This window comes from Tenrec ecaudatus, chromosome 10 (genome assembly GCF_050624435.1).
Source record: "Tenrec ecaudatus isolate mTenEca1 chromosome 10, mTenEca1.hap1, whole genome shotgun sequence".
Classification (NCBI taxonomy): Eukaryota; Metazoa; Chordata; class Mammalia; order Afrosoricida; family Tenrecidae; genus Tenrec; species Tenrec ecaudatus.
The window spans coordinates 144,700,689-144,724,721 of NC_134539.1; the positions used below are offsets into that span (position 1 = coordinate 144,700,689).

The following is a 24,033-nucleotide window of genomic DNA, read 5'->3' on the forward strand; positions in this document are numbered from 1 at the left end:
TATGTTGAGCCATTATCTGTACCAAAGGCTGAAGTCCTTGATCGTCACCAGCAAGTGCTTCAAGTCTTTCTCACTTTAAGTGAGCAAGGTGATGCCATCTGCATATTGCAAGCTGATAGTAAGTCTTCCTCCCTCAATTCTTCTTCACATAGTCCAGCTTCTCGGATTATTTGCTCACCCTGCAGAGCAAAAAGCTTGCTGAAAGGACACAACCCTGACACGCACCTTTCCTTGTTTTATACTGTGAAGTATCCTCTTGCCTGGGTAACTAGCTTTGTTCTATATGCAGCTTTGACACGGACACAGTGGAATGTTCTGAAATGCCACAACCCTGTTCTTTGCACTACTAACCTTAATTTGTTTCGGTCCACTGAGTCCAATGCCTTTGCATAGTCAATAAAGCACAGGTACACATCTTTCCAGTCTTCTTTGCTTCCATGGAAGATCCCTCTGAATCAGAACTGATCATCTCTCATTCCACAACCTCTTCTGTATCTGCCTCAGATTTCTGGCAGCTAACCTGTCGGTGCACTGCTGCAGCCAGTTTTTAGTTATCTTCGGAATTTTACTTGCTTGTGATACTGTCCACTAGGCTCTGCCTTCTGGTGGGTCACCTTTCTTTGGAATGGGCGCAGATGTAGATATTTTCCAGGCAATTGCCCAGGTAACTATCTGTTTGCTGAGCCATTTCAACTCCTATTCCATTAGTTCCTGGAGCCTTATTTTTTAATAATTCCTTTAGTGCAGCTTGGACTTTTCCCTGCAGTACCATGAGTTCTTGATCCCATACTACCTCTTGAAATGGTAGAACTGTGGTGAGTTCTTTCTGAGGCAGTGACTCTATATATTCCATCCTTCTTCTTTTGATGCTTTCTGCATCATTCAATCTTCGTCCCCATAAGAGCCTACATTGCAACTTGATGCTTGGGTTTTTCCCCTCCCAGACCTCTCAGCTAGAGAAATGCCAAGCATGTGCTTTCCTTTGTGTTTTCTACTCAAGCCCTTTGCACATTTCATTCTAATACTTTACTCTGTTCCCTACGTGTCCCTTTGAAATCGTCTAGTCCAGTGGTTCTCTACCTTCCTCACGCTGCAACCTTTCACACAGGTCCTCATGTGTGGTGACCCCCAACCATGAAATTATTTTCGTTGCTACTTCATCACTGTAATTTTGCTACTGTTATGAATCGTCATTTAACTGTCTGATAGGCAGGATGTATTTTCATTGATACAAATTGAACATAATTAAACTATAGTGATTTATCACAAAAACTATGTAATTGTGAAATATTTATTTGTAATTACAAATAAATTTTGTCTTGAAGCAATGGTGTAGCATGGCTAACAGTTTTAATATAACAGCAGTAAACTGCATTTACTACGTTTTGAAACAGTATGCGTAAAAAGCCAACATCAGTGTGAAGGTTGAGATTGCTTCTTTCTCAACAGATGTATGTGGGTGGACCCCTCTGAAGACTGGAGATGGATAGAAGAGCAGTGTCTCAGTTCCTAAGAGCATCGAAAATATGTGTTCTCCGATGGTCTTAGGCAATCCCTGTGAAAGGGGTCGCGACCCACGGGTTGAGAAACACTGGTCTATTCAGTTTTTCGACTTCATCTTTTCTTCCATTCACTTTAGCTTCTCTTTGTTTAAGAGCAAATTAAAAAAAATTTTTATTGGTGGCTCATCCAACTCTTATCACAATCCATACATACATCAATTGTATAAAGCACATTTGTACCATTCATTACCCTCATCATTCTCAAAACATTTGCTCTCCACGTAAGCCCCTGGCATCAGCTCCTTGTTTTTATTCCTCCCTCCCTATTCCCCGCAAGAGCAAGTTTTAGAATCTCTTCTGACATCCATTTTGGTTTTCTTACTTTCCTCTGTTTTAAATGACTTTTTACCTTCTTCATACATGATGTCATCCTACAACTTGTTTTGATCATTGGTCATTATTTTATTGCCTCAAATCTGTGTTTGAGATGATCTCTAAATTCAAGTGGGATATGCTCAAGGTTGTACTTTGGCTGGTTTTCATCTTTGTTTAGCTTCAGCTTGAACTTGCTTAGGAGAAATTGATTACCTGTTTTGCAGATGACCCTAACTTTATTCTGAATAACAATACCAAGTTTCCTCATCATCTCTTTCCAAAAAAGTAGTGATTCCTGGTATTTCAGATGGTGAGGATCTCCGTTATAGTTACTGTTTATGTTGTTGAAAAAAAGATATTTGCAGTGAATAAGCTGTTGGTTCTATAATATTGCATCATTGCAATCTTTGGCATTGCTTGAACTACCAACTGTTTCCCAACCTAGCCTTCTTCTTTCCAATTACCTGTAATTATAAGTGCATCTTGATTATTACATGGTTGATCATTTTCAGCTTGTAGAAGCTCGAAAACATTTCATCTTTGGCTTTAGTACTTGGTACATAAATTTGATCAATAGTTTTATTACCTGCTCTTCTTTATAGGGATATGTATGTATATATATATATCTTATATAGCTCTCATCACAATCCATACATACATCCATTGTGTCAAGCACATTTGTACATAATATGTTGCCATCATCAGTTTCAACACATTTTTTTTCTACTTGAGCTCTTGATATCAGCTAATTTCCCCCTCCCCCACCCTCCCTCCCATGTGCACCCTTGATAATTTATAAAAGAAATTTTGTCCATGTCTTACAAGGACCAATGTTTCCCTTCACCCACTTTTTCTGTTGTCTGTCCCCCTGGGAGGAGGTTGTATGTTGATCATTGTGATTGGTTCCCCACATCTCCCCCCACCTTCCCCTTCCCTTTCCCCTTTTGGTATCGCTACTCTCATTATTGGTCTTGAGGGGTTTATCTGTCCTGGAGTCCCTGTGTTTCCAGCTCTTATTTGTACCAGTGTACATGCTCTGGTCTAGCCAGATGTGTTAAGGTAGAATTGGGATCGCTTTGTGGGGCTGGGAGAGGAAGCATTAAAGAACTAGAGGAAAGTTGTATGTTTCATTGGTGCTACACTGCACCCTGACTGGCTCATCTCTTCCTTGTGGCCCTTCTGCAAGGGAATGTTCAGTTGTCTACAGATGGGCTTTGGGTCTCCACTCTGCCTTCCCCCTCATTCACATCATAGGATTTTTTGGTGCTGGGTCTTTGTTGCCTGATACCTGATCCCATTGACACCTCGTGATCACATAGGCTGGTGTGCTTCTTCCATGTTGGCTTTGTTGCTTCTCAGCCGGATGGCCGCTTATTTATCTTCAAGCCTTTAAGACCCAAGACACTATATCTTTTGATAGCTGGACACCATCAGTTTTCTTCACCACATTTGCTTATGCACCCATTTTGTCTTCAGCAATCATGTTCGGAAAGTGAACACCACAGAATGCCAGCTTATTAGAACAAAGTGTTCTTGTGTTGAGGGAATACTTGAGTAGAGTATGTAAATATATTTACATATGTACATACCTGTATTTAGACCTCTATACATGTCCATTGCCTCCTAGTTCTTTCCTCTATTTCCTTTAACTTTCCTCTTGTCCCACTATCATGTTCAGGCTTCAGTAATTCCTCTTGGCGACACTGCACTTGTTCAAGTCCCACCAGGCATCCTATACCCTCACTTGAGGGTTGTTTTTTTTAAATGTTCGTTATGATGATGAATGTGACATATTCCTCTTCAGTTTAGCGTTTCTGGCATAGTAGGGCATATGGTTGCAGGATTCAAAGTGACCAATACCAATCCATTTCAGTTTACTAATGCCTAGGGCAGGGTCCTCAAACTTTTTAAACAGGGGGCCAGCTCTCTGACCCTCAGACCTGTTGGAGGGCCGGACTATAGTTTAAGAAAAAACTATGAGCAAATTCCTGTGCACACTGCACATACCTGATTTTGAAGTAAAAGACAAACGGGGCAAAACACACCGGGCGGACCGGATAAATGTCCTCGGCGGGCCGCATGTGGCCTGCGGGCCCTTAGTTTGAGGACGCCTGGCCTAGGGTACTAGTCTTTATGTGTTCCATGTAATTTTTGAAGACTTCTAATTTTCCTACATTTTTAATTTGTACATTATTGTTGTTATTGGATTTTTGCAACTGTTTCTTCTCATTTTGAATTAGACCACATCAGTAAATTAAGGTCGTGGAAAGCTGTACCTTCATCTTTGAGGAGTCCTGATGCCATAGTGGGTTACGGGTTCGGCAGCTAACCACTAGCTCAGCAGTTCTAAACCACCACCAGCTGCTCCATGGGAGAAAAATGAGGCGTTCTACACCTGTAATGATTTATAGTCTCAGAAATCCCCCCTCCCCTGGGGGTGGAGGGGAAAGCCCTGTCTTGTTCTATAAGGCTTCTTGATGTTGGAATTGATTCTATGGCAGTGAGTGAGTTAGTACTTTTGAGAAGAGGTAGCTTTTCCCCAGTTGTGTTTTGAATGTATTCCAACCTGAGGGGCTTGCATGCCAGCATCTTAACAGACAATGTTCTCTTCATAAGATTTTCACTGGCCAGTTTTTAAAAAGCAGATGGTTAGAGCGTTCTTCTGAGTCAGAGCGTCACTGAAACCTGTGCACACGGCTGACTTTGTAGGGATTTGAAACACTCGCAGTTTCCAGCATCACATCAGCACACCACCACCAAGTAAGACAAGATGCCTGCCGGGCAGTGGGATTCACATTGGTCGGTTGGATCAGCTCTGTGTAGTGTGTTTTACAGCACAGGCATCAACAAACACTACAAAGCACGGCTGCCCTTAATCTTTACCAGCCTCCCTGTGCCCCACTTCCTCTTTCTCATTTATCTCCATGTATACTGACCAGAAAAATTAGAGTGATCCTTTAGTCACCTAAGTCTTTTGACTACCTTGTCAGACCCTCTGTTGACATTTCATTAAACTCAGATGAATTCCAAAGCCTTTCTGACTCGAGCTGTGTGTCATCTACCTCTGCAGACACTGTAGAAGGCACTCACTAAAACTTTGTTCTGTGGGGTAAATGGATGCGTGACGTCTTTCTTTATTATCTTGGTCTTCCATGTGGGGCCCAGTCATCATTTTATTTTGCATATAATGGAAAAGATGCCTATTTGTTAAGATTTTCTGATGGAAAAACATTTGCATTAAAAAATTTACCAGAATTCAGACAGAGGTCTATTAAAATATTTGAATGAGCATATATTCTACAGCAAAATTGCTATGGATTTTTGAATTTTTGTTGCAAGTATGCAGTTCACTGTTTTTCATTAATATAAGTAATTATAATATGAAGTTAGCGTGCTTTTGTAAGAATATACTGAAAAAGTTACCCCAGAATATGAATATCTTGAATGTAAAAAATGTAATGCTAATGAAACTTAGGTTTATGTGCTAGTCTATTGCAGTATTAATCTGTGCATGTATCAATAATACTTAATTGTGGTAGTTGATAGGTTTTCTGTTAAACCAAGGTGGGGGTGACATTAAATATCATGGCAGCTGTATGTTAAATCCTAATGTAGTAGAATACTGATCTTTATCCTAGTTACTTGTTGGTTTTCAGACATTGTACAGTAGCAATGATGATAGGATGATTGATACAATGAAGATGCTAATAAATATAAAGAGGAAATGTCTTCTTTTGCTTTGTAGGGTATATTTCAGAAACCGCTGGGTAAAAACTGTCCACCCAGTTGTGCATCAGTACTGTTTGATCTCAAGCGCACATTCCACCTTTCAGATGCCCCAGAAAGAAGATATCCTCAAACATCGAGTGGTGGTGGTTACATTGAATACTTCCCAATACCTCTGTCAGTTGGACCTTGAACCTGGTATGATGACTCAGGACACCGTGATGGTGTCTCACTGGTTTAGGGGCTTCATATTCCATTCAGGTCCGGGTGGGCATATCTGTAATCCATGGTCCATATCTGGCTCGCTGCCCATTTTTGTAAATAAAATTTTATCGACACACAGCCCTGTATAGTTATTTACAGATTTAGAAACCATGGAGACTGCTCTAGTGCAGCTGAGGTAGTTGTAGCCATTATTTGGCCCGGGACAGAAAGTTTGCTCACCCCTAGTTTCGATCTCTGTTCTTTGCTTACTGCCATTTCTTACTGTGAATATGTGAAAAGTTAAAATGCCGTCAGCACGGGTCTCTTCTGTCGTTTTCTTAAGGTTTTGCGCTCTATAAGGAAATGGGCTGCTAAACACAAGGTCCCCCAGTGGCTTTACAGGAGAAGATGGGGCTTTATACTCCCATAAAGGCTTCAGGGCTTAGAAACTCACAGGGGCAGTTCTACCCTGTCCTGTAGGGTCATTAGGAGTCAGCATAGACTCAATGGCAGTGAGTTTGCTTATTTGTTTTTGTATTATGTAATAAAAAGACGCCAACTGCGAGAAGGTCCTTCATGACATTGTTAAGGTTAGTGTATGTAAGCATAGGCACTATGTAAACTCTAACATAGTGAGAAGGACACACAAGGTGACAGGAAGGTATTTGGGTAAATATGGCTGAGTATAATTAGCAGCCATTGGTGTCACTTCACCGACGTTGCTTTGGAAGAATCCGCATTTATTTCTGCCGTATTGTAACTATTGGCCTGGCTCCATACTGTCTGCTCGCCTCTGAAACGAGTGCTGTCAGAGCCAGTCACACATTCTTTTGAGTGTCTGAGGCCCTGGAAGGCAATGACTCCTCTCCTCACCTGGCACTCCTGGCACTTGGCCCAGGGCATAGCCACCTGGAGGCCCTTGATAAATGGCTGTTTATCTTACAGGGATGAGTGGTAGCCAAACTTGCCTCCTTGAGGGTAGATTTAATTTTAGAAAAGCCTCAAAATCTCTCTGAGCCGTGTCTGGTGACTGAGGTGGATGATAAAGCAACAGAACAGCATTAGAGGCTAAAAAACAAACAAACACCACCAACAAAAAACGCGCCTCTTCTCACTTTCACTAAAATGGGGCTCAGCTGGCTCGTGGGGGCAGTCACAAAAGCAGAGTTGCCAAAGTGGGTTCAAACCAAGGCAGCCTCATTGGGCTCCGTTCTGTTCCCTCCCAAGTGAGGTCCATGCATGGGGCAGAACTTTTTAGGGCTGGGTGCTTTTTGTGTGTCTGTTTCCAGTTCAATCTCTCTGTTACTCGGTTATACTCTGCATCTTTTGCCACATAGATTAACACCCCCACCCCATCTCCGGAGCAGTAGAGCTGTCTGGGAGAGTAAAACAGGACTTTGAATGGCAAGAGCATGGGATGACTAATGCTCATTGTATGTGTTTATTCGGGATGTTTTAAAGCCTCGTTTCATTGGATCCTATCCACCCTGTGGAGAATCATTTTATAGACACAAGCGCCACGACTTGGGTTTGATTCATTAGTTGCCGTGATGCGCTGAAGCCATAGCCAAAGCCGCATCGTGATTGATGTGTCCCTGACACAAGCCCAGCTCTGCTTGGTTAAGAGGTTTTCTCACATCATTACCAGATTGGTCTCACGATTTGCTGCCTGTTTTGTATTTGATCCTGTGCACATGCTGTATTCTTATGCAAACAAGGACTGAAGCCCACTGTCCACGAGTTTCCTACTTCCCTCGCTGTGCACCGTATGTGTGTGCACACTATTTTCAAGGGTGTGTTATATTCGAAAAGATAACGGTGGCTATCTTCCCTAATTGGTCCTATGGAACCAAAGTGCGAATGCTAGAAAACAGACAACAGCTAGTAACTCGCTTATTAATACTGGTACTGTCAACCTGTTTGCCTGGAGAATGAGTCTGGCTGTTAGTGCCTGTGAGCAAGATTTAGAACGTTTCTAACCTAAAAACAGGTTATATTGGAAAATCATTTAAACTTGTGGTTTGGGGCTTGCTGATATTAATAGAGATAGAGGTTAGGTTCAGGGTCACTTCGCAGATGGTGATTAATGCTCAGTGCCACTCTAGGGGAGAGTAGGGGCTTAAACAAAAATGATACATAAATATTTTTAGTAAAATAAGTATCAATAATCAAATTACTGAATTTGTTAATGGATACGCAAGCTGATTTTTTTAATGAACTTGTCTAAAATAATGTTTTCCTACACATTATAACTTGGTTGTCTGTATTAAGCTCTGGGTATGATCTTTGTTTTAAATAAGGTTCAATCTACATATTTGGGATAAAGTTATTTACAAACTATCATTGTTTTAGTTTTAGTGTTTGACCAAATAAATATTGAAAAGATTTGGGGGTGCTATCAATGTTTAGTTGAGCTGCCAACCTCTTTTTTTAGTCAAAAACTGCCTCTTGTCCTTTTAGGTCTTTGCTCTATATACAGATTCAGCTGTTGGACGTTAGACTTTGAATGGCATCAGATGCCATTCAGGATTTGTTAGTGAGTGAAGTAGCTGGTTTTGTTTTGTTTTTTAAACCATGATTTTTAAAATAATGATTGAACTTAACAGTTGTCTAAGTTGATTGTTGTTATTAAAAGTCCCTTAATAACTTCCTTAGCAGAAAAAAAGCCCCTATCTGAATTGCTGCTGCAATGGCCCTGTTTGCATTTGCTGTTTGTTCTAGGTTTTTTTACGCACATTCTGTTGGATGAGGCGGCTCAGGCCATGGAGTGTGAAACCATCATGCCTCTAGCGTTAGCGACTGCCAGCACTCGGATTGTCCTGGCTGGAGACCACATGCAGGTAGGCTCCCTGAGTCCTCGCACCAGAAGTAACTTAAACACATTTTGGTTTTTAGTACTCTTGTTTCTCAGGCTATTTTGTGAAGCAGTATCACATAGCGCATTTGGAGTTCCTCACATGTATCTGTTCTAACTAGGGAAAAACACTGGAGCCTCTGGTAGGAAAATCCTTGGTCCACCCCTTTCTTCTTGATGCTGTTTAGACCAACGGTTTAAAATAAATGAGAGCTTGATATTGTTAACATTGTCAGGTTTATGAATTTGATTGATCATTGCATGAATTTTAGATTCTTACCTTTCTTTTTCAAATAAATATTTGTTTAATCATTCTATAGCTCCCCCACTCCTGTCTGTAGCACTTGTTTTCCTGAAGGGCTAGTTTTTCAGTGTAATCAGAAACAAAGGACTTAATTAAACATGCCTGATCTTAATGTGTTTGAGTTCTTGCACTTAAGAAAGAGAGTAGAATTTTTAATATTAAATATCTGTTGTACAGAGTTGCAGTTGAGGTCTTTTTCTCTCTATCACACTTAATTTAGAATTGTAAACTCTTCAGACATCCAGGAGAGAGTAGGAGAAAGAGAAGCAAAATTTGCTTTTGTATGCTTTTGCTAAAGCAGTTTTATTTTACTTTTAATAGTAAGAGGCATAACACAGTATAATTCTTTATACTTTATGGATTAAAAAGGGTTATTTTACTAATTGAGCAAAAATTTATTACTATTTTTTTTGTTTGGTTGCGTAGTAGGTTGTCTTGTCTTTTAAATTAGTTAATCAGTTGAAATCATTAACTTGACCTCCCTGGTCCCCCAATAACACAAAGACTCGCCCCACTAAATGAGAGAAGTAGTTATGCTGGAGAGAAAGCTCTTGACTCATCCCGGTGGAGAAGTTCTCACTTTGTGTGGGGATCCTGAAATGAAAATGTTCAAAACGTTGGCCTCCTTCTGTCTCTATAGATAGCAGTAAAATTATTTTTTAAGGTATGAAAATTTTAATTGATAAGCTTTTTCAAAAAGTATGAAAAGGTATTTGGTATTAGTAGCTCTTTTTCCATGGAAACATTATTATCTTCTTGGAGTAAATAAATTGATCATTTAAAGGTCTCTCAAACTTTGAAAAATTTTACTTCACTTAAAGCTTAATGCAGAAACAGCATCAAAGCTTCTAAGTCAAACCTAGGAACGTTTCCACAATCAAAGGAAGCCTTCCGTTGAAACACATTGGTTTATAGAAGTTCCATTTCAGTGGTTTCATTCCTCAAAATGTTGTTTTGTTTTTGAAACAAACATGGCACCAAAGCATCAAGGTCTGTTTGAGTTTTATTTTTCTCCTTTTGTAGCCACTTGGACCAAAGTTGAGATCTGGTGGTTACGGAATTGGGAGGGAAGCAGTATCATGCTTCCCAGTAATCAGCTCTGGTCCGGTCTGCTCCAACATTGAGTGTGTTGAGGTCTGGAGTGCCAGAGGTTTCAGCTTGCTGAGTTTTTTCTGAGTGGGTGACAGAGTACCATTTGTGTATGTAGTTACCTTTTCTCTGTATGTTTGTCTGTTACAGCTCAGTCCTTTTGTTTACAGCGAGTTTGCCAGGGAGCGGAACCTGCATGTGTCCTTACTCGATCGACTCTACGAGCATTACCCTGCTGAGTTTCCCTGCAGGATCCTCCTGTGCGAGAACTACCGCTCCCATGAAGCCATCATCAAGTAAGTGGGGGCTGCGCTCGGGGCGCTCCAACTTCCCGCGCTCTGGTGGGAGGGACTGCGAAGTAGGCTTGTTGCTAGGGACGGGACAGAGCTTTGTTCCCAGCAGAACGACAAGGTGTCTGTCCCTAGTGTTGCAAATCATGTTTAATTTTATGTTTTCCAACGAGTGCTGCAAACACCAGAGCTATAACTTTTTACAAACCAGGCCAGTTATAAAAGTGGAAGCATTATGGTCTACTGGACCTGGCATATATTTTTCTGTGACTCAGTGTATATTCTGAAAAAACAAAAGCTATGATATTAAACAAGTTATGTTGACAAATCACGTAGTGGCTTGCTTATAGTCTCTTGACAGTGCTCTACAAAGAGTCTGTTTTAAAAGAAATGAAAGAGGGAGACCTATGAGACTTAATAATAAAGTTATTAAAAGGTTTTTTTTTTTTCTGAAATGTCATGATCATTTCTGTATAGGTGACTATATTCGAAATGACAGCCCCATGAACAGTCACAAACTGAACACACCGCGTAACCAAAGAAACAGAATGACCAACACTGGAAAGTCCCTTATGCTCCTGACCAGTCCTAACCTCCCTTGCTCTGCAGAGCGCATGGTTCCTTAAAGCTTAGTCATGGGCGTTATTGGAATCCACGGTGGTTTTTTTAGGTGGATGAAACTAATGTTTATTGTTGACAACTCCTTTCCTTTTTGGTTTTCCTGCAGTTACACTTCTGATCTTTTCTACGAAGGCAAACTGATGGCCAGTGGGAAGCAGCCAGCACACAAGGATTTCTACCCTCTCACTTTCTTTACAGCACGAGGGGAAGATGTCCAAGAGAAAAACAGCACAGCTTTTTATAATAATGCCGAGGTACCTTAATTCTTTTTACAGATTGGTAACATTTCCACAGTTTTCCATTGACATTCTATTGTGGGCTGACATTGTTTTCATGAAAATAATGTATAAAGTTTACTCTTTATTATGTAATATTTATCTTCTAAGATGACCCTCCTGCCATAACAAGAGCTTTTTTTAAAAAGCATTTTTGTTGGCATACAATTCACATATCATGCAATTCAGTAATTTAAAGATACTAAAGAGAGTTGTGCAGTCATCACCATCGTCAGTTTCAAATCTTTTCTTCCTTCTTGCACTCATTGTTCCCAGCTCCACATTTCCGCCCTACCTCCTTGGCTCTAACCCTGAAAAACAGTTCATCTAGTTTCTGTCTCTGTAGACTTAGCTATCCCAATCTCATCTAAAGAAAAACTTCAACAATGTCGGCAAAATATAACATAGAAACTTTGATTAACTTTGAGTCTTAGGCTATAACTCATTGTACAGAGCTTCATTTAAAAGAAAAACACCATCATTCTCATGTGATTGATGCCTTCTTGGTGCCATCTAAATTAAACTCATTTAATTGTATCAGGCTTACTAAAATGAGGTCTCATTTTAAGTGACGAAGTCTGGAATTCCAGCATCCTGTACTTTGGGCTCCAAGAAGATAGCACATGACAATCTTGCTGTCCCACCAGGTGCTAGAAGTTATGTGACTTTCTACATTTCCTCCCTCTGTCAGCTCAGAGAGTGTGGGGAGTATGAGGTACAAATCAGGCAGCACACAAAACCATGGTGATGCCTTTTGAGAGTAAGACCCCAAAAGCCACGGCCATCACATGGATTCAGACTCACGTGACTTTGCAACTGCTCTTCAGCATTCCTGAGACTGTACACTATTATGTGATCAGGGAGCCTCATTTTTCTCCCCTGGAGTGACTGGTGGGGTTAAAGTGCTAATGTTGTGGTTAGCCCAGTGCTGACTCCACAGCTTGAAACCTGGAGTTAAGGGTTTAGGTGGTCACAAAGGAAGGAATTCTGGAATTAGGAAACCCAGAAAGATTGGTCAAGGTTGGTTATTTTAGGTGGTTGGTTATTAAGGAAAGGCTTGTCGTCTCTGATCTCTCCCTTTCTTTTATTCCCTTAGACTCGCCTGGTTTACTCATTTCATTTACAGAGAAATGGCTTTTATTATCTGATAGTAATTCTCTTTCCTCTTAAAAATTGATCAGAGATCTGCCACTGTAGTTAGAGAAAATCGACAGGATCTTCTCTTGGTAAAATTCTAGGCTGAAACAAAGAAACATGTCTGTTAATTGGTGTCATTTAATTTGGGGGAAAGGTAAAATGTCTTTAACCATTTGACATACTCAGTACCACTAGGGTCTCTCCTTTGTTAGAAACCGCTGCCCTGGGAGCTAGGGACCCAGCCACAGTGCGAGGTCCAGGTGGGACTTGGTGGTTTTGCTGTGACCCCGGGGATGAGAGGGGAGGGCTGAGCTGGGTCCCTGGTAGGGTGGGTACTTGTCGGGCTCAGCTGCTTAAGCTGCAATATTTGTATCTTAGCAACACACATGGTGTTTCCCAGTAAATAGATGCGTCTTCCTACACTGTCAATTTGATTTTTTTTCATATTAAGGTAAGCATAAAGATAAAATTTGTGTGGCCTTTAATTATTAAACCTCTAACTTTAGAAAAATTCTGAGCCCCCTCCTTGAGCTTCATCAATACAGCCTGACTGTTCAGTCGTTCTCTTCAGCTCTGAGAGGTAATGCGGGCAGAAGCTTTGAGACACTTTCCTTCTGTCCTTTATACCATGCCCTTTGTACATCACTCGGTCTTGTCTTCTCTCGCGTGCTTAAAGTAGTTACGGTGAAAGCAGTTGAGAAAGATCATCCACTTTTAAAAGTCCGAATTTACACCCCATATTGTTTGTTGAAGAAAAGCAAATTAATAAATTCTAAACAAAATGACAATAATTTTTAACCTTGAGGAATTCAGTCTAGAGGGAGCAAAATAACTATATAATAGTGTGATAAAATGAAGAAAGATAGAAAAACAAACCCATCAGGTTCGGTGGGGGTCTGTGGCTTGGAGTACTCTGTCTTCCAGGGACACTAGGAGCCAGAAGTGACTCAATGCCAGTGGGTTGTAACAGGTGACATCAAGAAGAGTCCAGTCTCTGCCTTATATATTTTTGGACTCTGTTGTTTTTGTGTATAATTTTTACATCTTCCTGATGGATTGGCCTTTTATCACCATAAAATGTCCCTCTTTATCTGTAATGACATCCTTGTTTTCGAGCCTTATTTTGACTCTTGTTACAGGCACGACGTGAGAAGCCTTGGCATTACTTGTGGATAGGCTGACCCTAGTTCAAACCCTCCAGCCACTCTGCCTGCTCCTGGAAAGAAAGATTTCAGCCCTGGAAATAATTATGAGTCAGAACCCACTCAGTGGCAGTGGGTTGTTTTGGGGGGTTTATTTTAGTCAGCTCACCCAAGATTGCTGTGTGCATGGTAGATCTTTCTGGCCCTTTTACTTTCATCTTGCTTGTATCTTTGAATCTAAAGTGTTTGGTCTGTAGCTGGTATATCGCTGCTTCTAGCTTGGTTTTTCTTTTCATCTCGTCTGACAGTCGCTGCCTTTGGACCAGCTTGTGATGATTCTTCATTGCTGTCGCCTCGCCTTCCAACCTTCTGTGTTCCTCTTGCTGAGCACACCATCTCGGGAGCTCTCTCCTGGGGTGGTCCCTGGGCTGGATGCACTTGCTGGTCATCTGTCCCCATATGAGTAGGGCATCTGGAGTCTAGCACCGTCATTTGTTGACGTTTCGCCTTAAGTGGAAAGACTGCTTCCTAGCCCACAAGTTTCACGTTTTTGAAACAACTAAAGACTGTCCAATTTTATTGAGCATATTTATAGATATCCTAAGATCTGTAGAATTATAAAACTCAGATTTAAAACTTACTGCCATGGGGCTGATTCCGACTCGCCAGAACTCTAGAACACGAGCAGAACGACTCCTGTGGGAGTGAGTCTTTCCAGGAACAGACAGCCTCATCTTTCTCCCAAGGAGCGGCTGCTGATGCCAAACTGTCAAATGTGGTTAGACGCCCACTGCTACCAGGGCTCCTGATCAAGGGGACCTAACACTTTTAATGAGAAAATGGAGCTAAATGGCCATGGAACTCTTCCATGACCCTTTGAAGACCATGGTATAGCTAGGACAGCTTGGACGGCTGGGAGTTTTGGAAGTCTGTTTCGCTGGCCCCAGCTATGGTTTGCTGACTGACTCCTTTGCTGTGTCCGTGGGGTGAGGTGGCTGGGGGTTGCAGGCAGTGCTAGATTTTATGCAGCAGTGATCCTGGGACTCTGGGTAGGTAGGTTGTTTTACTGGCCTGGTCTGGGGAATCCTGGGGATGTGGGGACTCGCCTCTGTGGATAGGATTGCCAGTTTCCTGGTTCGCTCTTGCCTTCCTTTCACCATGGGAACTTGAGCCCTTTCCTCTTACTGGCCCACTACATTGTCTGATTTTCATGTTTCTGTCGGATGCTTTATCATGGGATTTCACTGTTCACAGTGTAAGTAAAATCACGTTATTCCCTGGTCACATTGGCATAGATTATTATTTTAAAATCTGAGTGACCTTCAAAACAATCATAGGGAAATGCCGTGGAATTTTCCCTCAAGTTTTTTGAATCCCCCACATAGTTTTGAAAATGACATTTGCTGACTTGGGACCCCGGTGCGTCCCTTTCAGTTCCCAAGTTTCCTTCAAACCCTGGCGGTGACTTTAGCCCATGTCTCTGTGTGTTTGAAGGTATTTGAAGTGGTAGAGCGCGTAGAAGAGTTAAGAAGGAAGTGGCCAGTCGCCTGGGGGAAGTTAGACGACGGCAGTATTGGCGTGGTTACCCCGTACGCGGATCAAGTGTTCAGGATACGGGCCGAGCTTCGGAAGAAGCGCTTATCTGATGTCAACGTAGAAAGGGTGCTAAATGTTCAAGGTAAGCATTAATTGAAATGAATGAAGTAATTTTAAATGCTTACATCTTATAATGTATTTAAGTTTGATTTTTAATTCTCAGGATCTTTTTTTCTGGACAGTCATGTATTCATTTCATACCAAACGCTTTAATGCTAAATCATGCGATTAAAGGTCAAGGTCATTTACATTTTTATTAAGGTCTTATATCCAGATGAAGGAAAGCTAAACAAATGGACTTTTCAATAATTGTATAAATGTCACACTGTATCCGCACAATTTAGTTATTGTTACGGGAGCATGACACATAAACAGTTGCTATGTTATACATGAGAACTAATTTGTTCATAACCATAATGTTTAAACTTTCACTGCTATGTCAGTTCTGTGCAAGTGCGTTTTTAAACGTGTAGTTTGTGAATTTTATCTATCCTTTTGCTGTCAAGTCAATTCCAACACATGTACGTACTCCTTGAATGAATAGTTACCAGCAGCTCTCTGAAATGGTTTTTATACTGTGAATTAACTACTGTAAAATTTTGACTATTAAATATATGTGCATTAAACACTATGTTGTGAGAGCTCAACACCACCTTAGTTTTCACGGTCATGTGCAATATCCAGATCCAGGAATAAAGACCGGCCCTGCTATCCAGGTCACCCAGACTGGTCTCGGTCACTCGGAAGGTGGCTCCTTAGGAGGAGCATTGGTAGTGACTAGAAAGCACCCAGAGGAGACCGAGGGCAGCCAACAGTTAGAGACTGCCAGATGGGAGTCGGGAATGTTTGAAGGCACTGGGTCTGTTTGGCTTAGAAATGAGTAGTCTAATGGCATTAAAGCGCTTTTCATATATTTGGAAGCTTGTCTTAGAATAAGAGATTCGAAAAAGGTTGTACCTCCTAGACTCTTACTAGGGTTTCCCTGGGAATCAGCTGTGTCTGCCCTGGATGGCCAGAGGCTAGCTGACTGCTTCAAGGAAAGGGGGCGCTGTCTTGGCTGAGACCTTGGGCTAGGTCACCACTCAGGTTGCTTCTGGGATACCGTGTTTTAAAACGCAATGCTCTCTTTTGTTGTGCCAGTGGTGTAGAATGACCATCTTGTCTTTGTTTTCATTTTTTAAATAGGAAAGCAATTCAGAGTTTTGTTTCTTAGCACAGTACGTACAAGGCATACTTGTAAACACAAGCAGACACCAATTAAAAAGAAAGAGCAACTGCTGGAAGATTCTACGGAGGACCTAGACTATGGTTTTTTATCTAACTACAAGCTTCTCAACACTGCCATCACAAGAGCACAATCCCTGGTGGCTGTAGTGGGTGATCCCATTGCTTTGTGCTCTATCGGACGGTGCAGGTAATGTGGTGTTACTGATGGCGGCATTCACGGGGGAAGCTCAGTCAATCCGCAACCCCATGTGTCCATTTGTCTGTGTGACCTCTTGGCTAATTAAAATCAGGTTGAGTCTGACCCAGTATCCCATGGGAACAGGAACGTATCTGACTTTGGGTCTATTCATTGTGTGCATGATTGTGTGTTTTCATTCACTCATTTGTCCACTCGTTCATGCCTCATTCCCCAGATAGTCCCTAAGTGCCTACGAGGCACTACCCGAGGGTTTCTCAGTGAACCAGAGAAGACAAAAATCTTGGCCCTTGTAGGGCTTACATTGTGTGGAGATAGGTAGAGGGTGGCAGTGTAGGGAGATGGGCAATAAAATAAGAGAGCTAAGATTTTAGGAAGTAATTTCAATAGAAAAGAAATAGAATGTTATAAGTGAGTTTTGGGTACTTCGGATGCTGGTTTGTATTTTTGTTTGTTTGTTTGTATTTTTAAATAGTGTTGTCAAGGTAGGCCTCCCTGAGAAGTTGGCCTTGGCAGTGAGGGAGTGAGCTAGCTTAGGTGGCAGTGGCCCAGGAAGAAGGAGAAGGACCGTGAGCTGGTTTTGTCCCTGCCCCTCTGCCAGAGACTAGATTGGGACAGAGGCGGTGGTGGCAGCAGCCTTGCCTTTTCACCCCAGGATTCCTTTGACTCCTGGGTTTGATGAATACCTTCCCTAGCCATTCTCTCGAAACAGTTCTTTGTAAGTGCTTAATTCCTAGAATTTTAAAATGCTAGGACCATTCGAAGGGGTGGTTATTTGCCTTTGGTTGACAATATTGGTATTCATTAGCTTTTAGTCAGAAGGAACTATTTTTACTGAAATGTTCAAATATCAACATAAACAAAAAATTCGTCGTCATACACTTGTGACATTAATAAGAATTTCAACCTTATGAAGATGGTATTATAAGACATTGCCTTTGGAGTATTGCAACACACACACAGTGGAGCAGAAATTTATAATGATCATACTTTTATGGAAAAGTATACACTAGGGCTTACTTAAAATTTTATAAGTATTCTAGTACCTGTCAAAGTGAGAGTTCCAAGCCAGTAGAGAGAATTGTCGACAGCCCCAAATCTGCCACGGGTAATTATTTCTTTTTGCTATGCTAGAATTAAAGTAGGCATGGCTGTTAGGAAGTAGCTCTCTTTAAATGAATTTTCTCATTTGCAAAATAGACACAGCAACATTTTATTGCCTGATAGAATGTGTCAGCAGGAGAAATTCTATTGGGAGTGGGACTATTTGAGACCTTAAAGCTGCTTGTGTGTACTCGCCCTTCACTTAGTGCCCGTGAGTGTATTCTGACTCATGGCGACCCCACAGGAAAGGGCAGAACCGCTCGGGAGGTTTCTGATCATCTGAATCTACAAGACATTTAGGAAGCCTCACTTTGCTCCCGTGGAGGGGCTAGTGGTTTCAAACCTTGCGATCAGTCCCACTGTGCCACCACTGTGCCCCTTGCATGATCTTCTGTACAGGAAAGCCAGTAACAAGTGAGGCAAGGAACATTTTAATTTATGGTTGCGTTATGAAAAATAACAATTTCTTTAAAAACCAAATCAAACCCTTGAATGTTCATGCTTCTTCTGTAGCTTAGTGATTCTGTTATAAATAGCTTGTCCTTCATTTTTAGCCACCAATGACCCCCCAAAAAAAACCCAAAAAGGGAGAATAATTGATGAGGAGGCTTCAAAAAGCTCTTAGAAAAATGAAATAGAAAAATAACAGATTTTTTCCATCAGGTGTTTGAACCCCTACTTGTATTTTCACAACTGAATAGAAGAAAATAGATGAATGAGCCTACTAATTTGGCTTTCCTCTTGAGAATGTTACTGTAGCTGTTTTATTTAATGAGAACATGTCTAGTTTGATTTTCTGTGTTACTATATGTTTTTTGTTTCTGTTTATTTATTAACTGAGAACACATGCAGTTTGATTGGAGTGTCATATATTGAGACATCTATAGAAAATAGGATGGCATTCATTAGAAACGGCTGGAGGGATAAATAGGGGGAGAATAGTCTTGAGCTGCACTGATTTGGGGCTCTTCTTATAAATAACTTCAATCATTTACCAACCTGAATATTTTTTGAAGGCGCATACCCCATTTCTATGGAGTTATGTTATACAGTGAAACAAATGCTACCAGCATTTTTATGCTTCTTGTGACATAAATCGTCATTTTCTCAGTGCAAATGCATGAATATTCTTCCTGAGGCCACGCTGCCAGGACCAGCCAGCCTCATGTTTAACTTCCAGTCAGTTTTCCTGGTGGCTTTTTCGTAATACTCAGCTGGAGTGTATCAAGGACTGCAATTCAACTTATAGGCTCAGCCTGTAAGTGTTCAGAGAGGGAGATGTGCAGAGTCTTAGCTATCTGGTGCTGTTATGACAGATAGACCAGAAGTGACTGATGTCCCAGTCTTGAGGTTGCGCAAGAAGTCCGAAGCCAGACTTCCAGCTGTGGGGGAAGAATTGTCTTTCTTTTACCTCTGGAGTTCTGTCTCTGAGCTCCTGATCCTGCGTGATCTACTCGGGGCTCGGCTCCCCTCTTCCCTGGTTTCTGCTTGCTAACTGACTTTCATTTTGTAGACTGTGTCTGTAACAAAGGCAACCTCACTCTCAAGTGGGATTGGAGCCACAGGCTTAGAGGCTCGGATTTACAATCCTTTTTGTGGTTGGTGGGAGACACAATTCAATCTGTAACACATAGGCCAAAAATAATCATCCACTTTATAGTTAAATGAGATTTTTAATTATCCATACTAATTGGACAATTTAATCCTGGCTCCAAACCATAAGTTGATAATTGGAGCATATGGATATTTAAGCTTTAATGGTAGGAATTTCATTAGAAATTAATCTTACAAGTAAACCCAGAGCACTTCTTAGATATAGAAGATTGGAGGAATGAATTCTTTATCATTTGAATTCATTAAACTCCTTTCCCTCTCTTGTTTGATACTTACAAAACACTAAAAGGCTGGTGTTCCCAGTTCTCAATCAAGTTTTCAAGGAATAATTTCTGTGCATATTGCACCGAATTAGAAGTCAGTTATATATTGTTTTGGTTTCTTTTTCTTTTTTAAATGTAGAGCTCTTCTTGATGTAAGTGTAGTGAACTCTCTCCCTTCCAGTCCAGCAATACTGTTCACATATTGACGCTGGGGCTGGCGCACGTGGCCTCTCTCAGTCATCCCCGCAGCTCTGCCACGTGGGCATTTTACTTGCATTGTACGTGGGTAGCGTGATACAAAAAGGCTACATTACTTTCCAAAGTCTCGTAGCTACTCGGTGTTTCTCCAACAGATGGAGGTTTGATTGTAAAATGCAGACACACAGCCTGTCTTTTGCTTGTCACACAGCTACTTTGCCTTTACCTTTGAGTCCTGAGTCTGTTCGGATAAATCTGCATAGGATAGAGGTGGGAGGAGGAAGCTTTATTTCTCCAAACCTGTGTATGGTTTTAGATCAGTGAAATATAGACACACCCAAACCCCTTCCTATGGGCTGAGGACCCCAACAGACTTTTCAGGGTTTTATCAGTGATTCTAAAAGTGAGGTTACTTTACGACCGAACTTGAGTATGTGTGTGCAGCAACTAGAAGTAAGTGGTGGCGGGTTTGAACTGCCAAGTTTGCAGTTAACAGTCCAACAACACTTACCCAACAACCCCATCAGGGCTCCTTGAAATATGAGTATTACTATTACCTGTTTGGTGTCCTAGTGTATACATAAAGAAACAGGTACAAAGAGGGATTGAGTAATTTGCCCCAAGTCACACAGCTATTTAATGTCAGAACTTGAACTGAAAGCCAAGTGGTCTGGGTCCAGAATACGGCAGTGACATTTGCTATGCGCTGTGGCAGTGCTATTGTTATCCTTAGATGCCTGCAAGTCGGTCAGTTCTCGCTCACAGCTGTCCTACGCACAACAAAACAAAAACAAGACTTGATGCAGCCACTGTATCAATTCATCCCACTGAGGGCCTTCCTCTTTTTTACCCCCACCCCCGCTGTCCCCCAAGGTGGTGATGTCTTCCAGGGACTCTCCTGCCTGAGACCATGTCCAAAGTATTTGAAACGAAATCTTGCGACCTTTGCTTCTAAAGAGCATTCTTTCTTGCCGTACTTCTTCCCAGACAGATTTGTTTGGTGCCTTTGGCAGTCCATGGGACTCTGGAATGCTTGTCACCGGCGCCATCCTTCAGCTGCATGGGTCCTCCTCTGGTCCTCCATGTATATACACAGGAGGCGATTGAAAACGCCATGGCTCGGGTCAGGAACACATTAGTCCTCAAAGTGACCTCCTTGCTTTTCAACACTTTAAAGAAGTTTGGTGCAGCAGATTCAGCCCATTAGTGTGTCTTTTGATCTCCTCACAGCCACTTCCATGAGCATTGATTGTGGAGCCACGCAAGATGAAATCCTTGACAACTTCAATCTTTTCCATTTGTTACCTCTTGCTTTGGCTTTGAAGATTTTAGTTTTCTTTACCTTGAATTGTAGAGCACTTAAAAGACAAGGCCAATTTAAAATATGACTTTCCTGTTAGTTTTGGAATTCATTTAACTTGATTAATTTACTGTGTTTAGGGTGAGCTGGTGTTTTGAGATTTCCAGGATTGAGTAAACCAAGACAGTCACTGAGTTTACCAGCTTTGTGTCAAGTTTAAGGTGGCTTGAAGGTGCTCCTTACCTGAGTCTTTCTTACTGCAGTCCAGATCAGTCAGGGATATAGAAGAGCAGGTTATGTTTTCAAAAGTAGCTTAAACATAGAGCAGGTGCCAGCAGTTTATCAAGGTGTGTTGGAAGTAACATATAAAAAGTTGATATCATAAGTTGGGATATAGTAAAAGCCAACCCATTCTCTAATTGTTGCTTTCAACATAACTAAGAAATATCACTAAAATTGATACTTAATCTATCAGACAAAAACCATTCTTCGTTTTGAATGCATCATATAGAATTGGGGTCACTGGTATTTCTACAGTTGAATACTGTGGCTATTTTTAGCAGACGAGTGGGAAAATGTATGGATTTCAGATCCTACCTGCTGTAGTAAAAGTAGTTCTTCCACAGATAGCAGACTACAAGAAGAAACCTGATTCCCTCTGAAGGAGTCTTCGCTGTAAAAATAAAAGACAGCTTTTTCAGTGCATTTGTTAGCTGTCTGTACACACTTCCTATTACGACTGGAGACCTTTATGTCTTGCGTTCAGAAATATATACCGTATATACTCATGTATAAGCCGAGTTTTTCCCCCAGCACATTTTATTTATTTATTTATTTATATGGCTTTTGGGTTTTTTTAATCGTTTTATTAGGGGCTCATACAGCTCTTATAACAATCCCGACATACATCAATTGTGTAAAGCACATTTGTACATTTAATTGCCCTCATTATTCTCAAAACATTTGCTCTCCACTTAAGCCCCTGGCATCAGGTCCTCATTTTTTCCCCTCCCTCCCCACTCCCCCCTCCATCATGAACCCTTGATAATTTATAAATTATTATTTTGTCATATCTTGCCCTGTCCTACGTCTCCCTTCACCCACTTTTCTGTTGTCTGTCCCCCAGGGAGGAGGTCACATCCTTGTAATCGGTTTCCCCTTTCCAACCCACCCTCCCATATCACCGCTCACACCACTGGTGCTGAAGGGATCATCCACCCTGGATTCCCTATGTTTCCAGTTCCTATCTGTAACTAGTGTACATCCGTTCTAGCCAGACTTGCAAGGTAGATTTGGGGTCATGATTGTGTATGTGTGGGGATGGGAGGAAGCATTTAGGAACTAGACTAGTTGTATGCTTCATCGTTGCTACATCACACCTTGACTGGCTCGTCTCCTCCCTGAGACCCTTCTGTAAGGGGCTATCCAGTGGCCTAAAATGGACTTTGGGTCTCTACTCCGCACTCCCCCACTCATTCACCATGGAAAGCTTTTTGTTCTTTGATGCCTGATACCTGATCCCTTTGACACCTCGTGATCACACATGCTGGGGTGCTTCTTCCATGTGGGCTTTGTTGCTTCTGAGCTAGATGGCCACTTGTTTATCTGCAAGCCTTTAAGACCCCAGGTGTTATATCTTTTGGTGGCCGGGCACTATCACCTTTCTTCACCACACTTGCTTATTTACCCACTTTGTCTTCAGCAGGTGTGTCGGGAAGGTGAGCATCATAGAGTGCCAATTTAATAGAAGAAAGTATTTTTGCACTGAGGGAGTCCTTGAGTGGAGGAGGCCCAACGTCCTTCTGCTACCTTAATACTAAACCTATAATTATATGCACATAGATCTACTTCTCCATCCTCACATATAAATGTATTTGCATATGTACATGTCTTTATCTAGACCTCTATAAATACCCTTTGCCTTCCAGCTCTTTCCTCTATTTCCCTTGACATTCCTCCTGTCCCACTATCATACTCAGTCCCCTCTAGGGTTTCAGCAATTCCTCTTGGTTACATTATCCTTGATCATGCCCTACCAGACCTCCCACACTCTTCTCACCACTGATTTGGATCACTTGTTCCCTTGTCCCTGGGTTTGTTAACACCACTACCTTTCCCCCCACCTCCCCTCCCATGCCCTCCCCCCCCGGAACTGTCGGTCCCATTGTTTTCTCCTCCAGATTGTTCATCCAGCCTATTTTATTTAGACAGACCTGCGAAGATAATAACATGCACAAAAACAAGACAGAGCAAAACCAAGCAACAATATACAACAGAACAACAACATACCAATGAAAAAAACAAAACAAGAAAGAAAAGCTTGTAGTTGGTTCAAGGATTGTTTGTTGGCCTTTAGGAGTGTTTTCCAGCCCAGTCTATTGGGGCACCATGCCCTGGCCCCAAAGTCTACCTTCAGCATTCCCTGGGGACCTTGCTGCTCCATTCCCTTGCTGTTCTGTTGCTCCCCCTTAGTGTTTTGCCTCGGTGTGGCGGGATCAGATCGGATACAATTCCCATACTGTGTCTCCGGTGTTGGCCCCTTAGGGCTATGGGTCAGTGAGGGGCGTCATGTCTCATAGTGGGGCCCGGTCATGTAGACATCTCTGTGGACTGGCTGCTCTAATTGGGAACATTGTCTTCAAGGCCTGGTGGGTCAGGATGTGCTCCACTCTCTCCTCCTCCCACTTCATCTGCTCACGTGTACTCCAATCAGATATGTCCCTCTTGGAGCTGCAGATTCAATGCCGTCCTTTGAAATAAATTCTTCCTGGGGGAGGGGCAGATGTCCACTTAGTAATTGGGATTGGGGCCGGCCCCCCAGACCTCTCCACTGGTTCCCTACGCCATGCCGGCATGTTGCACTCACATCTTGGAGCACTGGGTTGAAGTCTGGTCCCTCTTTCCCTGTGGAGATATAAACAATACCCTCCCCTTGGGTGGGTTAGTGCCCTGTGCCCCCGCTATCCATTTGTTTTTTATTATTATTTTTTTTCCCTTTCCCCACCTCCATTTTAGT

The 24,033-nt window shown here is 41.9% G+C and overlaps 1 protein-coding gene across 6 annotated transcripts in view; it reads left to right on the forward strand.

The window, feature by feature from the left end:
- Positions 1–24,033, forward strand: part of HELZ (helicase with zinc finger) — a 172,386-nt gene that overhangs the window by 101,223 nt on the left and 47,130 nt on the right. For all 6 annotated transcript variants that reach the window (XM_075562115.1, XM_075562113.1, XM_075562112.1 and 3 more), the window contains 6 exons: positions 5,623–5,801; positions 8,529–8,647; positions 10,205–10,350; positions 11,072–11,219; positions 15,014–15,197; positions 16,301–16,529. In XM_075562115.1, the coding sequence (XP_075418230.1) occupies positions 5,623–5,801; positions 8,529–8,647; positions 10,205–10,350; positions 11,072–11,219; positions 15,014–15,197; positions 16,301–16,529 (1,005 nt within the window). The remainder of the gene's footprint in view (positions 1–5,622; positions 5,802–8,528; positions 8,648–10,204; positions 10,351–11,071; positions 11,220–15,013; positions 15,198–16,300; positions 16,530–24,033) is intronic.